General features: G+C 42.9%; 1 protein-coding gene across 1 annotated transcript in view; it reads left to right on the top strand.

Annotated features, from left to right (window-relative positions):
• KIAA1210 (KIAA1210 ortholog) overlaps window positions 1-17993 on the top strand; it is a 135910-nt gene that overhangs the window by 95231 nt on the left and 22686 nt on the right. The window contains 4 exon segments of the mRNA XM_054507800.2: window positions 717-885; window positions 6520-6646; window positions 6957-7094; window positions 11201-11347. Of these exon segments, the coding sequence (XP_054363775.2) occupies window positions 717-885; window positions 6520-6646; window positions 6957-7094; window positions 11201-11347 (581 nt within the window).

The following is a 17993-nucleotide window of genomic DNA, read 5'->3' as shown; positions in this document are numbered from 1 at the left end:
ACACGCACTCCTTGCAAAACCCTTTGGTATCTGATTCTGTCATGCCTTTTGCCCAGGCAGCTTCTTTGCCTGGTGGCCCTTTCTTCCCAATTCCCAGCCCTCTCCCTCGCTCCTAAATTCCCTCCTTGAGGACAGCTTCCCTGACTGCACCACCCCGATAGCACTCGCCCCGCGGGTCGGCGTCCTTTCAGCACACAAGCTGGCCAGTCCCAGCTCCCACCTGCAACTCCAGGGGTCCTGAGGGGCTTTCTCACATGTGGAAGCTCGCCTCCCCACCTGGGTGGCGGTGACCCCAGACACCAGTGTGAAGTCAGGGGGGCACCCTGTGCTTACGTGGGCTCAATAATTGCTGCAGACGAATGAACTTCTTGGGTCAGGACCGAGGTGTGTGTTCATGGTTGCAGGGGCCAGGCAAGTGGATGCCTGGTGAGGTGGGCCTGAAGAGAGGCCTGCCCGAAGACCACAAGCTGGGGCCCGAGCTTCTGCTCTCCCCAGAACTCGGACACTTTGTCCTACGGAGTTATGAAGAAGGGAGCAGGCCACATGCATGGTGGTGTGGTGTCCTGGGCCCCGGGGTGGGGGTGGGGGGGTGGCGAGGCCCAAGTCTGCAGGGCATCTGGGATCACAGTCCTTGTTCCTGTCACAGAGGCCCCGTTTCCTCCCCATCTCCCCTTCCACTGTCACACTCTGCCTCGCTCTCCTTCCTTAACTTCCAGGAAAGAAGAAATCCAAATTCAAAGCCTTCAAGAACTTTTTTGGCAAGAGGAAGAAAAAAGAGCTGGAAGATGCCCAGAGAGCGAGGAGGCTAAAGCCAAGCTTGTCCAGCGACAGTATTAACATCCCTTCTCTGAAGCCAGTTCGGGAAGGTCAGCATACTGAGGCCAGGTAAGGCCCGGTGGGCGGCCGTGGCCGGCGGGCTCTTCTCCGCGCTCACCCCGATGCTTATTGTTGGGGTGCGAAGCTCAGTAGGTTGGCCGCTGCACGTCCCTGACCCCGAGAGCACTGGGTACAGGCAGACCAGGGCGGCCCTCCCCTGTCACAGCTGTGTGACCCATGCGGCCCACCCCTAGTGAGGCGCTGGAGGCCTCTGTTCAATAGCATAAAGACAGCCTGCCTCATGCGGGCAGCCGGGCCTGGTTAGCCTGCCCGGCCCTCAGACTATAGACCTGTGCTTACCCAGCAGGGGAGGCTCCATCTCCTAATGTGTGATTAAAATCTCAGACGCCGAAGCCAGGTTGAGCTGGGTGGAGGCCACGGCGCGAAATCACTTGTGTTAATGTAAAAACAAACAAAGAAAAGGAGCTGGCAACATCCCAGGAGACGGGGCAGGGAGGGGGGCGGAGGGAGATGCTGTAACTGGTCCCAGAATGGGGAAGACTGGTTCTCAGCCACCCTGTTCCAGTTTTCATCTGTGACGCCCCCACTTCCATATCTGACCATCCAGTACCCCCGGCTGTTCCCTGGCTCCATCAGCTCCCCCTCTACGCAGTTCCACTTGGGCCTGTTCCCCTGGCCCGAACATTCCAGACTTATCTGCACCGCCCACAGAGCTCATCTGTGCCGCGACCCTCTCCCTCAAGGCTTGGCTTGCTGGAAATGGGACAGTCAGCAAACACGACAGTTAGCACCTCGGTCTCCTTCAGGAGGCCCTTCATGAGTGCGTTGAGTGTGAGGAATTTCAGATAGCTTTGCTGGGGGTTGCGGGGAATGGTTTTGGACAGAGGGGTTTGTTTCATACCTCACAAATCATGCCATGATATAGACCACAGCCCAATAGCTCCCAGTAGCCTACGCTAGCCCTGCTATAAACCAGAGGGGGGGGGGGAGTTTGGGTCTACTCTGCCTCGTCTCTACAAATCAGCGAGAGCCATCTCTCCTAAAGTTCTGCATTTCCCCCTTCCGACTTGTCCGTCCGCCTCCAAGATGGTCCACTGGTTCTGATGCGTTCTCCACACCAAGAAGGCAAGTGCGCACAGGGCTTGCGGGGTGGGGGAAGGACAGGAGGGAGTGGGGGCAGAAGAAGAAGTGGGTAGTACGAAGGCATCTGCCTCCTCTCCTCTTGCTGGCCCACAGGCTACCTTGGTATGGGTGCCATTTCAATCCCCATAACACCCGATTGTCCTTGGAGCGTGTGGTTATCAGATCGATCCATGTGCATGTCCCACAGTCAGATAGGTTCACAATGATGGGGTGGGGGCTGGTCCTACAGTGCCTGAGCTGCTACTCTGGGTACCATTTAAAGATTGTTTTTTAGGGGGGGGGTGCCTGGGTGCCTCAGTCGGTTGAGTGTTACACTCTTGATTTCAACTCAAGTCATGATCTCAGGATTGTGAGATCGAGCCCCTCAGTGGGCTCTGCATTGGGTGTGAAGCCTGCCTAAGATTCTCTCTCCCTCTGCTCCCCCCCTCCCCCCGTTCGCTCTCACTCTCTTTCTAAAAAAAAAAAAAAAAAAAAAGAAAGATTGTTTTTTAGGGGTGCCTGGCTGGCTCAGTAAAGCATGCAATTTTTGATCTCAGGGTCATGAGTTCAAGTGCCACATTGGGCGTGGAGCCCTACTTAGGGGAAAAAAAAGTATTTTTTAAAGCGCCAACCTACATGTATTATAGTAAATGTTTTGTAATAAAGGTAATAAGTGCAAAAAAAGTACCTGAAATTTTAAACAATTATTTTATCTAATTTAAAATTTCCACCCCTCCCTAAAAGAAATTCTGTACCCATTAGCAGTCAATCCCCATTCCCTCCCCACTCTAGCCCAAAGTGATCACTTATCTACTTTCTGTCTCTATCAATTTGCTTATTCTGGATACTTCCTATAAATGGTATCATATGGTATGTGGCCTTTTGTGACTGGCTTGTTTCCCTTAGCACGTTTTTGTTTTCCAGGGTCATCCATGTGGTAGCATGAATCCAATACTTAATTCCTTCATCCTACTGAGTAGTATTCCAGTGTATGAATACACCACATTTTATCTGTTCATCAGATGACAGATATTTGGGTGTTTCCATCTTTTGGCGATTATGGAGAATGCTGCTACAAACAGTTGTGTACAAGTTTTTGGATGAATGTATGTTTTTATTTCTCTTGGGTATATGCCTAGGAGTATACTGGGTCATATGGTAATTTAATGTTCATGTTTTTGAGAAACCACCAGACCAGACTGTTTTCCAAAATGCCTGCCTGCACCATTTTACATTCCCACGAGCAGCGCGTGGGGGTTCCAATTTCTCCGCAATCTTGGCAACACTTGTTACTCTCTGAGTTTTTGTTTCTAGCCATTCTAGTGGGTCTGAAGTGGTATCTATCTCATTATGGTTTGGATTTATATTTCCTGACTGGCTAGTGAAAGGCTGAGCATCTTTTCATGTGCTTGTTGGCTCTCTGTATATCTTCTTTGGAGAAATATCTATTGAGATCCTTTGCCCATTTAAAAAATTGTGTTCTTTATCTTTTTATTATTAAATTGTAAGAGTTTCTCATGTATTCCAGATATGAATCCCTTATCAAATATATAATCTGCAGGGGCACCTGGGTGGCTCAGTCGGTTAAGCGTCTGCCTTTGGCTCTGGTCATGATCCCAGGGTCCTGGTATCAAGCCCCACATCAAGCTCCCTGCTCAGGGGGTCATCTGCTCCTCCCTTTCCCTTTGCCCCTCCCCCCTCCACTCGTGTTCTCTCTCGCTCGCTCTGCTCTCTTCCTCTCAAATAAATAATCTTTTTTTTTTTTTTAAAGATTTTATTTATTTATTTGACAGAGAGAGACACAGCGAGAGAGGGAACACAAGCAGGGGGAGTGGGAGAGGGAGAAGCAGGCTTCCCGCCGAGCAGCGGGCCCGATGCGGGGCTCGATCCCAGGACCCCGGGATCATGACCTGAGCTGAAGGCAGCCGCTTAACGACTGAGCCACCCAGGGGCCCCTCAAATAAATAATCTTTAAAAAAAAGATATACAATCTGCAGATATTCCCCCCCCCCCTTTATGTGGGTTGTCCTTTCACTTTCTTGCTAGTATCCTTCGAAGCTTAATTCTGATCAAATCCATTTATTTTTTTCTTCAGTTGCTTAAGTTTTTGGAGTCATATTCTAAGAATCCATTGCCAAATCCAGGTCATGAAAATATACCCCCCAGTGTTTTCTTCTAAGAGTTTTAGCTCTTATAGTTAGGTGTTTGATCCATTTTGAGTTCATGTTTATATATGGTATGAGATAGGGTCAACTTCTCCCTTCTGTATGTATCTTTCCAATTGTCTCTGCATCATTTGTTGAAAAAACTATTCTTTCCCCATTGAACGGTCTTGGCACCCTTTTTGCACATTGATTAACCATAGATGGATGAGTTGATTTCTGGACTCTCAATTCTATTCCATTGATCTATATGTCTATCCTCATGGCAGTACTATACTGTCTTGATTACGGTAGCTTTGTAGTAAGTTTTGAAATTGGCAAGTGTGAGTTCTCCAACTTCGTTCTTCTTTTTCAAGATTGTCTTATCAGTTTGTGGCCCCTTACATTTCACGATGAATTTAAAGATTATCTTGTCCACTTCTGCTAAAGAAAAGAAAAAAGGCAACTGGAATTTCAATAGTGATCACATTAAATCTGTAGATCAATTTGCGGACTATTGCCATCTTGACAAGATTAAGGCTTCCAAGGCCTGGAGCATAGGTTGCTTTTTCATTTGCTTAGGTTTTCTTCTTTAACTCCTTTCATCAGTGTTTTAGAGTGCTCAGAGTATAATTTTTACACATTTTTCATTAAATTTATTCCTACATGCTTTATTCTTATTGATGTTATTGTAAATGTTGAAAATTGAAACTGTTTTTGTCATTTCATTTCTGGGTTGTTCATTGCAAGTATATAGAAATACAATCAATTGTTACGTATTGGTCTTTTAACCTGTAGCCTTGCTAAACTCATGTATTAGTTCTAGTAGTTTTTATTGGATTCCTTAGGAGTTTTATACACAAGATTGTGTCATCTATGATTGGAGATAATTTCACATTTTCCTGTCCATTATGGATGCCTTTTATTTAATTTTCTTACCTAATTGCCTTGGCTAGAACCCCCAGGACAAGGTTGAATCGAAGTGGCAACAGCAGACATCCTTGTCTTGTCCCTAATCTGAGGGAGAAAACATTCAGTCTTTCATCATTAAGTGTGACATTAGCTGAGAGTTTTTCACAGGTGTCCTCTGTCAAGGTTGAGAGTATTTATCATGAGTGTATTTATTATGTATTTGGATTTTACAAATGCTTTTTCTGTATTTATTGAAATGACCCCACAGTTTTTGTTTTTATTCTGTTGATATGGCGTATTATGTTAACTGATTTTCATATATTAAGATAACCTCACATTTCTTGCAAGTTCTACTTGGTAATAGTGTATAATTCTTTATGTCGCTGGATTCAGATTACTAGTATTTTATTGAAGATTCTTACATCTATTTCATAAGAGATATTAGTCTGTAGTCTTCTTTTCTTGTGATGTCTTTGGTTGAAATTTTTCACAGGTAAAATATATTCCCAACATTCCAAAAGGAGTCTTTTGTGCTGTTAGCCCTTCATTTGTTTCTAACTTTTCCCTGATTTGCCTTAACGCTTAATTGTTGTCAACCTGGTTTTATTCCCAATCAGAAGGTATTTCCATCTGGGTTAACAAACTGGGGGTGGGTGCATAAGATGGCTTTGAAAATCAGACAGATGTACCCCAGAGCCCTTGTGTGAAAGAGGAAAAAATCTAGTGAATGAGGGTCTCCAGTATCTGGGCAGATGTTTGGTATTTTAAATCAAAACAAAAACACTAGAGAGAAATTTGGGTGTGAAAGATCTTTTATAACTCTTACCTTAATAATAGACTTAGGATCTTTCCTCCCATTCCACAGCATTGCTGCTATTATAGACTTTAAATGAATGAATTGTATGGTATGTAAACCATATCTCAAAACTATTATATAAAATAGATATGTGTTGATAATTTAAAAAATCAAAATTATACAGAAGTACATAAAGTAGGAAATTAAGGTTCCTTCCCCCTGCCCCCAATGCCATTCCCCAGAGGGAGCTGCCACTAATTATTTGGTGGATATCCTTCTTGATTTTTTTCTATGAACATAAACTATATGTGTATGTAATATAGGTATATATATATATATATATATATAATTTATTTATTTAAGAGAGAGCACGAGTGGCGGGGGAGGGGGCAGAAGGAGAAGCAGACACCCCACTGAGCAGGGAGCTGGATGTGGGACTCGATTTCAGGATCCGGGCATCATGACCCAAGTCGAAGGCAGACGTTTCACTGACTGAGCCACCCAGGTGCCCTTGGGCATATATATTAAATGAGACCGTACTATTCTTTATTTTTTCACTTCATTTCTCATGGAAAACCTTCTCTGTCAGCACCTGTGTATCCTTGCCCCCTTTCTGAGGTGTCTGTGATATGTCATGCTATGGATATACACGTGTCTTCAGTTCCTACAGCCCTTGGGCTGCTCTTACAAGACCTTTTCCTTCCTGTTCAGGGCCAAGAGCAGCATGGGCAGCAAAGCCCTCTCCCATGACAGCATCTTCATGTTGGATCCTGAGCCTGAAATATCAGCAAGTAGAATCTTCCCCTCTCCAGAGCCCCAGAGAGGCAGACCTCTACAGGTAATAGTGAACTCAAGCATCAGTGCCTAATTAGACTCCTCCTCTTTCATTCTTCCCCCCCTCCACCCCCACCCCAATCTGCCAAAAAGCAAGGAGGGGGGAATATGGCCTTGCTCCCCAGCTGATTGTAAAGAAGGGAGAGTGTAGAAATACACGATGCGCTGACCTAGTGCCCAGCACACAGTGTTGGTTAACATTACCGTATTCACTCGACACACCCCAAGAATGCGTTAAGTCTTAGGGCGGTGACATTCCACTGTTGGTTAATGTGCAGGCATTCCAACCGCCATGTTCTTTCGTTCTTCTACAGAGATCTCAAGTTTCCAGAACTCTGCCTAGATCTGGGACTAGTAATGTGCATGGAGCTGTTTCTGGACTTATGTTTGGAGCTGTGCCCCAACATGTGCCCAGAAGTGGAATGTGGACTGGGGACTCCAAGATCACTGAGGTAATAGAGGGGAATTGGGCCAAGTAGGGCAGCTGAGTCAGACAGACAGACCTACGCTTGAATTCTCGCTCTGCTACTTACTGGCTCTGTGATCTTGGGCTGATTGCTTGACCTCTCTGAGTCTTCCTTTCCTCATATACAGTGGGTATAATATTAACCTCTACCTCAAACAGTTGCTTATGAGGCTAGAATACTCAGAGAGGTTAAAGAAATTGCTCAGTCTCACCCAAATAATAAATGGTAGACCTGGAAACCTGACCCAGATGCATTGACCTCAAAACCCATGGTCTTTCCCACATCCCAGGCTTTAAGATATTCAGTTTCTTTGTGCCTGCCTCAACAGGGAGAAGGGTATACCTTTAGTCTATGCACATGCATAGAGCAGTCTTTTACCTCCAGATAACCCTAACCATTGCTCAGTTAGACTCTTCTGGAGCTCTGATCTAGAAATGTTCCAGGGGCGAGCCGGAAATATTGTCAGGGAAATCACCCTAAGCAGCTACCATCCTCCTTCTCTCAGCTTGTGGGCGGGATGATACCCAAGGATCCCTGGGTAACTGAGAAGGCCACACAATGGGGAGACCCTTTTCTACCGAGGAGCTGATGATTTTGCATTTGGCAAAAGGTCACTGGGGCTTACTGGTGACACGTCTGTTTAAGACCCCAAATCTCTCACTCTGGTTTCTGTACCATGTGTGAAAGTTCTGCTGGCTACATTAACCGTTGAGGGTAGACAAGCAAACACTGAGTTTGTCAGCAGCGGGTCCGATCTTATGGTTATAAAGCAGGCCTAGGTCAGCGGACTCTTGCCCTCTTGCACCACAGCAGGAAAAGTCACTTCTAATCCTCAGTTTTGAACACCAACACCGGCTTTTGCTTGTCTCCACAGCGACACTCCCTTGCCACCCAGTGGCAAAAACCCAGATGTACACAACCAAGTGCTACAGGGTGATTTCTCACATGCAGAAAGGGGAAACCTGGGTGGGAGCGATGGGGTGTCTGGGTGATGGACATGGGGAGGGTATGGGCTATGGTGAGCACTGTGAATTGTGTAAGACTGATGAATCACGACCTGTACCTCTGAAACAAATAATACATTATATGTTAATAAAAAATAAAGCACTATTTAAAAAAAAAGAAAGGAAGGAAGGGGAAACCTGGGTCCTGGAAGTCTCCCTCTCTCCCTCTTCTCTTAGTCCCAGCAACAGAGAGACTCAGAGCAGACATGCCATTGCTCTAGAAGGATGATTTGGCGGGGGGAGGGGGTTGAAAATTAAAGGTAAAGATTCTAGGGGCATTTACTCTTGCAATGAAGGGGGTGGATAGGGAAAGCCATGATAGCCCAAGACAAGTTTTCTTTTTTTTTTTTTTTTTAAAGATTTTATTTATTTACTTGACAGAGAGAGACACAGCGAGAGAGGAAACATAAGCAGGGGAGTGGGAGAGGGAGAAGCAGGCTCCCCGCAGAGCAGGGAGCCCGATGCGGGACTCGATCCCAGGACCCTGGGATCATGACCTGAGCTGAAGGCAGTCGCTTAACCAACTGAGCCACCCAGGCGCCCCCCAAGACAAGTTTTCTTTTTTTTTTTTTTTTTAAAAGATTTTATTTATTTACTTGACAGAGAGAGACACAGCGAGAGAGGAAACACAAGCAGGGGGAGGGTCAGAGGGAGAAGCAGACTCCCTGCCGGGCAGGGAGCCCGATGCGGGACTCGATCCCAGGACCCTGGGATCATGACCTGAGCTGAAGGCAGACGCTTAACCAACTGAGCCACCCAGGCGCCCCCCAAGACAAGTTTTCTTAAATGGCTGGTTTGGGCCCACTCCTCACATCTTTGGCCTGCTCCCGTGGTCCCTCTTCTGAGAAACAGGGCTGAAGACAGGGTGGGGTGTTAACCGAACCCGAGCCATCAACCACCAGATCGATCTTTGCATGGGAGACTTCCCTTAAGTGCCAAGGTCACAACCCTCAATGACATCAAGTCGAGGGTCCTGACCCCCCCCCCCCGGGCTACATAGATGCTGAGCAAGTAGGGAAATGGCCAATGGCTGGGTTCCTTGAAGGGGCAGGATCCGTAATGGATCATGTGACATTCCGAGCAACTGGGAGATTGTGCGAGAGGAACCTCCGGTGTATCGTTCTTTTAGAAATACCAAGACTGAACTGCTGTTTTATTCCCTGCCAGATTTTCACCTGCTGTCTTACCTGAAGTGTTAGGAATGTGGGCGCCTAGATTACTCTCCAAGACATTTCATGTCCGTTTTGTTTGAGGACAAATAGATAAGAGGTACTGGCAGATGGTGAACATCTTCTTGTGGAAACAAATTGAATTCAGTAATTTAAGAAACTGCAAAGGCTGCAAAGCAGTTTTCTTACTGCTCACAGACCTGACTCTCCCTCTGCGGCCCTTCTTAAGGAAGGAGGCACACCCTCCCTTCTGGTTGTTGCCTTTAAACTCCCTGAGCTTGAGTATGGGACATCCCCTCTTCCTGGCTCTTACAGTTAGGAGACAGGAGTGCGCAGTGGTTAAGAACATGGGCTCTAAAGGCGGGCAGACCTTTCAAATGCTTGTTTGGCCACCGTGAGAATGAGGGCCAGTCACATCATCTCTCAGACCTGGTTTTCCCCATCGGGAAAGAGCAGGTGCCTCAAAGAATTGTTGCACGTTTAGAATGAAAGGCATCTATGAAGAACACTCCCTGCCTGGCAGGGAGAAAGATCTCAAATCAATAACTTAACTACCGGGGCGCCTGGGTGGCTCAGTCGTTAAGCGTCTGCCTTCGGCTCAGGTCATGATCCCAGAGTCCTGGGATCGAGTCCCACATCGGGCTCCCTGCTCAGCAGGAAGCCTGCTTCTCCCTCTCCCGCTCCCCCTGCTTGTGTTCCCTCTCTCGCTGTGTTTCTGTCAAATAAATAAATAAAATCTTTAAAAAAAAAAATTTAAAAAAAAAATAACTACCTAACCCTTCACCTGAAGGAACTAGAAAAAGAAGAGCAAACTAAACCCAAAGCTAGCAAAAGGAAGGAAATGATACAGATTAAAGCAGAGTAAAGCCCTCAGTAAAAGTTAGTTGTCATTATTGTTATTAGAATCGGGCTTGGGGCTGGTGAAGCAACGAGACTTCTTCTCAAGAGCCCCCAGTGGGGCCTGCTAGTAATAAGGGGGCACCTTAGACACTAGCCAGGAGTTCTCCAGGGGCAGAACCTTGGACAAATCCTCCTCAGGGCCCCTTGTCTTTGGCTTTGAGAGTTTGAAGGCCATCTGTCCTGAACAGGAGACAGAAGAAAGCATGTCAGCTCCAGGTCAGCAAAGATTTTGTTTTGTTCATTGCCATAGGCCCAAAGCTTAGAATGGGGTGTGGCACACTATAGATGCTTGACCAGTATTTGTTAAAGATCAAATCAGAGATTCCGATCCACATCCAAATGACCATGGCGGAGACCAGTGCCTCAGATTCAAGTGTGCCATGAGGTTCAAATTGGAATGAACTAAATTAGTGTGCCGAAGCCCAAGGAAAACCCAAATGATCAATTTTATCCCCTTAGGAAAACTAAGAAAGCAATTCTAATCAGGGCTAGTTCTGTAGATTTTCTAATAATTCCAGAAGATCAGTCTTGACAGGATTAAGATAAACAACCAACAGAGTCAAGATCTGATCCAGACAATTCCTGAAATGATAGGAGCAAGGATTATAGTTTGGATGCTAAGCCTAGATCTTAACCCCAAAACTCAACCTCCACAAGAACCAGACTTCCAAAGACAGGGCCAAAATCAAAACAAAGATCAGACTCAAAGAAGATTTATAGCTAGCATCAGTAGAGAGAGAACACCAGAATTCTGGTTTTGATCAAACAAGCAGTTCGAAGTTTCTGTCTTTGGGGATTGGCAAAAGTGTGCCACGACCCAGAGCGTGGCCCAAGGCTATTGGTCTTTGGTTTGCATAGGTACCGAAAGTGAAGAGAGGGAGGAAGGAAATCTTTTCTTGGCTTGTTTTTTCACTTTGGGGTCTTAGTCTTTCAACCATTAAGCAACAAGAGAACGCCAGTAATTTGGAGGAAAGCACACAAGTTTTAACTTTTGTCCTTCTACTCTCCTCCTTGGCAGCTCCCCTCGCTGCGCCCACGCCACTCCAGCAGCAGCCCCTCTCTTCTCCAGTCTGACACAATCTCTGCTGACCTTGAAGAAATCTCTGTGGACGAGGAGTCCCCACAGAAGAAAACTTTACCACTCAAGGTCGTGACACTGAAGAAGGTGAGTGTTAGCCCCATCCGAAGTGGTAGGTTTGGTTGGGAGACACAGGTCAGAGGCATAATCTCTTGCACTCTCTTCTGCTGTAGCTTAGAACTAGGGGGCCGTTTGGGGAAGAAGCAGCCATTTTTGACTTTTGATTTGCCTGGTGGTTTACATTTTCTGTCCAATTCTACAAACCAAATAATTAGCACTTTAGTTTATAAGCAATGGAAGATGGTATTTCAGAAAACAATAAGAGTTTGCAGATGTTTTCAGTTATTTGGGGAAGAAAACAATGGAGATTTTTATGGAAGTAAAGCCTCTATGTTTTCGAAAGCCAAAATCTCAAAGGTTAGGGCATGTAGTATTGTCTGGTAGACACACACCCGTATGAAAAATCATTTGACACATGAGAGGGCATGCATGTGCATTTCGGACATCTAGGTTTGTCAACCAAATAATATCCATCAACAACTGAAAAATTAGTAGATTGTGCCCATATCAATACTTCCATTCTCAACCTAATGTGTGGTTAATTTAATTGGTTGTTGTTGAACTTGAAAGGACTTTTAAAGGTTATCTATCTATCTATCTATCTATCTATCTATCTATCTATCTATCTATCTATCTATCTACTTATTTATGAGAGAGAGAGCAGAGGGGCAGAGGGGGAGGGAGCAGGACAAGCAGACTCTATGCTGAGCGCAACCCAGGGCTCAATCCCACCTGAGCTGAAACCTGAAGTCAGATGCTCAACCAGCTGAGCGCCCCCCCCCCCCCCCCCCGGCACCCCAAACTTGAAAGGACTTTTAAAGTGAAGTAGAGTTTAGAACAATTAACCTTGGGAACTAAAAAGTAAACAGAAAGGTAATTGATAATGAAGATAATTGGCGAGTCAGCACAAAACTGTTTTGATGTTAAAAGATCCTATGGAGGGAAGCAGCCTTCAGTTAGATGAGTCAACAACAACAAAAAAAGCAATCAAGTTAGGAACAAACTTAAAGCACAGGCAGGTGGTAGGTGGATATGGATGCTCACTGATTTATGGATTTAGACTATATGTATTTTCTGCAGAATACCACTAAATCAGACAAATTAGTCTGAATTGGTAGAAGGATTGAATTGATAGTAGTTTTGGTTCCCCCGAACAGAAGCCCCATATTTATCAGGCAGTCACTCATCATTCCTCCCTCCTCTCAGCCCCTGGCAACCACCAATCTGCTTTCTGCCTCTGGATTTGCCCATTCTGGATACTTCATATGAACGTAATCATACAGTATATGGCCTCTTGCATATAGCTTCTTTCACTTAGTACAGTTTTTTTGAGGTTCATCCATGTTGTAGTATTTCAATCCTTTTTGTGGCTGAACAATACTCCATTGTATGGATATACTATGTTTTGTTTAGCTATTCATCCACTGATGGACATTTGGGTCCTATCTACCTATTGGCTATTGTGCATAATGCTGCTCTGAACATTCATATACAGTTTCTGTTTGAACACTTGTTTTCAAGTCTTTTGCATGCATACCTAAGAGCGGAATTGCTGGAGTATATGGTAATTCCATATTTAACTTTTTGAGGAACCACCAAACTGTTTTCCCCAGCAGCTACCCCACTTTACATTCCCCCCTGCTTAGGTATAAGTGTTCTGATTATCTCCAAATGCTAGTCAACACTTGTTATATTCCATTTTTTTTAAAAAAAATAGTCATTCTAGTGGCTGTGAAGTGGTATCTCATTGTGGTCTTGATTTGCATTTCCCTAGTGGCTAACGCTGTTAAGCATCTTTTCATATGCTTATTGGCCATTTGTTTATCTTTGGAGAAAGGTCTATTCAAGTCCTTTGCCCATTTTTAATTGTGTTGTTTGGTTTTTTGTTGTTGAATTATGAGTTCTTTACATATTCTGGATACTAGACCCTTTTCAGATATATGATTTGCAAATACTTTGCCCATTCTGTGAGTTGTCTTTTAATTCTTTCAAAAGAATAACATTTAAAAAAATATTTTAATTTTGATGAAATCCAATTTATTGATATTTTTTTCTTTTGGTACTTGTACTTTTGGTGTCGTATCAAAGAGACCATTGCCCACTCTAAGATCATGAAAATTTACCCCTATGTTTTCTTCTAAAAGTTTTAGCTCTTATATTTAGGTCTTTGATCCATTTTGAGTTCTTTTTTATATATGGTGTGAGAGAGGGTTTAACTTCATTCTCTTGCACATGGCTATCCAGTTGTCCCAGCACCATTTGTTGAAAAGACTATTGTTTCCTCCATTTAATGTTCTTGGCACACTTGTTGCAAATCAGTTAACCACAGATGAATGGATTTATTTTTGGACTTTCAATTTTATTCCATTGATCTGTATGTCTCTGCTTATGTCAGTACCAACTGTCTTGATTACTGTAGCTTTGTAGTAAGTTTCAAAATCAGGAAGTGAGAATCCTCCTATTCTGTTCCTTTTTTTCTTTAAGATTGTTTAGGCTTTTTGGGGTCCCTTGCAATTCCATATCAGTTTTACAATAAGTTTTTCCATATCGTCTAAAGAGCACATTGGGAGTGGTGCCTGGGTGACTCAGTGGGTTAAGCATCTGACTTCAGCTCAGGTCGTGATCTCGGGGTCCTGGGATTGAGCCCCACGTTGGGTTCCCTGCTCAGTGGGGAGTCTGCTTCTCCCTCTGCCCCTCCCCCAGCTCATGCGCACTCTCTCTCTCTCAAATAAGTAAATAAAATATTTAAAATAAAAAAAAAAAGCACATTGGGATTTTGATAGGGATTGCATTGAATTTTTAGATCACTTTGGGGAGTATCACCGTCTTAACATTAAGTCTTCCAATTCCATGAACACGGGATGTCTTCATTTATTTAGGTCTTTAATTTCTTTCAGTGATGTTTTGTAGTTTATAGTGTACAAGTCTCACACCGCTTTGGTTAAACTTATTTCTAAGTATTTTTTTTCTTTTTGATGTCATTGTGAATGGAAGAGTTTTCCTAATTACCTTTTTAGATTGCTCATGCCCAGTGTATAGAAGTTCAACTGATTTTTGTTTGTTGATCCTGTATCTTTTAATTTTGATTAATTCACTTATTAGCTCTCCTAGATTTATGGGGATTCTTTAGAATTTCATTTTTTGTTAATCTTTTAATTTCTTTTCTTCATATTATTTCTTTTTCATTGACTTCTCTGTATAAATTCACTTGGTATTTTCTTTTGCTTTTATGAGAACACAAAATCTATCTGGGAATTTTTTCCCCAAACATTGTAATTTTCAGTTCTAGGAATTTCTATCTGGTTCCTTTTTTATAGTTTCCATTGCTCTTTGAAATTCCCCACCTGACTATCCATTATAATTATATTGACTACAACTATATATACATATACACACACACATATATAATTTTCTATATATGAGATCATGTCATTTGTATATAGAGATAGTTTTACTTCTTCCTTTCCAATTTGCATGCTTTTTGTTTCTTTTCCTTGCCTAATTGCCTAGCACTTCCAGTAGAATGTTGAATAAAAGTGCAAAGAGCAAACATCCCTGTCTTATTCTTGATCTTAGGGGGAAAGATTTCAGTCTTTCACCATTGAGTATGATGTTAGCTATGGATTTTTCACATATGCTTTCTATCCCTAGTTTGTTAGGTGTTTTTAGCATGAAAAGGTATTGGATTTTGTCATATGCTTTTCTTTTTTTTTAAAGATTTTATTTATTTATTTGACAGAGAGAGAGAGAGAGCACATGAGAGGGGGGAGGGTCAGAGGGAGAAGCAGACTCCCTGCCGAGCAGGGAGCCCGATGTGGGACTCGATCCCAGGACTCCAGGATCATGACCCAAGCCGAAGGCAGTCGCCCAACCGACTGAGCCACCCAGGCGCCCTGTCATATGCTTTTCTGCATCAATTGGGATGATTATGTTATTTTTTTCCTTCATTTTATTAATATGGTATATTATATTGAGTGATTTTCATATGCAAACCTCCTTGCAATCCTGGGGTAAAACCAAACTCGTCATGCTATACAATTGCCTTAATATGTTGTTGGATTTGGTTCGCTAGCATTTTTGCATGTGTTTTTATGAGGGATATAGGTCTATAGTGTCCTTTTCTCATGATACCTTTATCTGGCTTTGGAATCATGGCAATGCTGGACTCGCAAAATCAGGGTGTTCTCTCTTCCATTGTTTTTGAAATATTTGTTAAGGATTGGTGTGGATTATTCCTTCAAAGTTTGGTAGAATTCATCAGTGAGGCCATCTGGTCCTGGTCTTTTTTGTTGTTTTTGTTGGGAAGTTTTGATTACTGATTCAATCTCTTTACTTGTTATAGGTGAATTCAGATTTTCTATTTCTTCTTGGGTCAATTTTGATAATTTGGGTGTGTCTAGGAATGTATCCCTTTCCTCTAGGTTATCTAATTTGTTGATATACAAATGTATAGTATTGTCTTATAATTCTTTTTATTTCTTTAAGGTCAGTAGTGATTGTCCCCTTTCACTTCTGATTTTAGTAATTTGTGTCTTCTCTCTTTTTGCCATAGTAAATCCAGCTAAAGATTGGTCAATTTTGTTTTACTTTTCAAGGAACCCACTTTTGGTTTCATTGATTTTCTCTGTTGTTTCTCTATTCCCTATTTTGTTATCTCTGCCTTAATCTTTATTATTTCCTTCCTTTTGCTAGCTTTGGGTTTAGTCTTCTCCTTCTGGTTCTTTACAGTGGAGAGTTAGGTTATTAATTTGTGATCTTTCTTCTTTGTTAACGTAAGCGTGTATATCTATACATTTCCAAGGACTGCCTTTACTGTATCACATACATTTTTTATGTTGTGTTTTAGTTTTTATTCATGTCAAAGTATTTTCTAACTTTCCTTTTGATTTCTTCTTTGATCCATTGTTTGCTTATGGCTGTGTTGTTTAATTTCCACCTATTTGTGAATTTTCCAGCTTTCCTTCTGTTATTGATTGCTGGTTTCAATCCATTGTAGTTAGAGAAGATGCTTTGTATGATTTCCATCTTTTAAAATTTATTAAGACTTATTTTGTGGCCTCACATATGGTCTATCCAGAAGAATGTTCCATGTGTACTTCAGAAGAATATGTGTTATGCTCTTGCTGTACAGAATGTTCTCTCTCTCTATATATACACACTTGTTAGGTTTACTTGGTTTATAGTATTGTTTCAAGTCCTCTATTTCCTTATTGATCTTCTGTCTAGTTGCTTATTTACTTTGCAAATGGGATGTTGAAGTCTGTAACTACTATTGTAGGACTATTTCTCCTTTCAATTCTGTCCATTTTTCTTCATGTATTTGGGGGGGACTGTCTGGGGTGTATATGCTTATGATTGTTCTTTCTTTCTGATGGATTGACCCTTTTATCAATGTATTAGGTCCATATTGATCTTCTATAACAATTTTGAGTTAAAGTCTATTTTATCTGATATTGGTGTAGCCACCTGGCTCTTTTGGTTACTATTTCCTTTGAATATCTTTTATCATCCTTTCGCTTTCAACTTATTTGTGTCTTTGGATTTAAAGTGAGTCTTTTGTATACAGCATGTAAAGAGATCATATTTCTTAAATCCATCTTGCCAAATTTTTGCCTTTTGATTCGAGAATTTATTTACACTCATAGTTTACATTCATAGTAATCAGTAATAAGGAAGCACTTACTGCTGCCATTTTGCTCTTTTTTCCCTGCCTATCTTATATCTTTTTTTGTTCCTCAGTTTCTCCACTGCTACCTTCTTTTGGATTTAATTGTTTTGTCTTAGTGTACCCATTTTCTTTTCTTTTTTTTTTTTTTAAGATTTTACTTATTTATTTGAGAGAGAGGCAAAGAGAGCACAGCGGGGGGAGGGGCAGAGGGAGAGGGAGAAGCAGGCTCCCCACTGAGCAGGGAGCCCAATGCAGGACTCGATCCCAGGACCCTGAGATCATGACCTGAGCTGAAGGCAGACGCTTCACCGACTGAGCCACCCAGGCGCCCCAGTGTACCCATTTTCATTCCCTTCTTATTTCCTTCTCTCTATATTTTTAAATTCTTTTCTTAGTATTTACCTTGGGGGGGTTACAATTTTAAAAATTAGGTAACATTTGAAGACATAGCGTTTTTTCTTTCTGTTAATTTGAGTAAGCTAACTATGTATTTTATAGGTCAATAAATAGAAATAAATTATTTATAGTCAACATTTCCAAGCATCAGTCTAAACATTTGCCCTGCTTGAATGTAACAAACTTTCTATTAGTAAGTTCAAGTATTCAGTCAGGTTACTTGCAGTAGGTTAAATGTTGGGCTGCCCGGCAGAAGGTATCATCTTGGGCGGTGGGGTCAAACCCCGCCCACCCCCTGGCGTGAGCGTTTCTTAGCTGTTTCTGCCATGCTTCCTGGTTCATCAGTTCACTGTGGTGAACACGAAGAGGGCAGCAACGGCAGCATCCCGAGAAGCAGCTGTAATCACCATCCCAACCAGATGTGCCGGCCTGGATGCTGTTCTAAGCTTCCCATAAATTATGACCCCCAAGTAGTTTATCCCCAGAGGCTTTCCCACAAAGCCAGCTCCAACTGCCTTCTCGCTGAGGATCAACTAGGGAGCTAGGCGGAAAACCGTATCATCCAAGTAGGGAAGTCAGAATGAAAGATAGCTGAATCTCTGGGTGGAG

This window comes from Mirounga angustirostris, unplaced genomic scaffold (assembly GCF_029215605.1).
Source record: "Mirounga angustirostris isolate CCGP_5_RB_7025 unplaced genomic scaffold, mMirAng1.0.hap1 SCAF_11, whole genome shotgun sequence".
Lineage (NCBI taxonomy): Eukaryota > Metazoa > Chordata > Mammalia > Carnivora > Phocidae > Mirounga > Mirounga angustirostris.
This window is presented reverse-complemented; position numbering and strand designations above follow the sequence as displayed.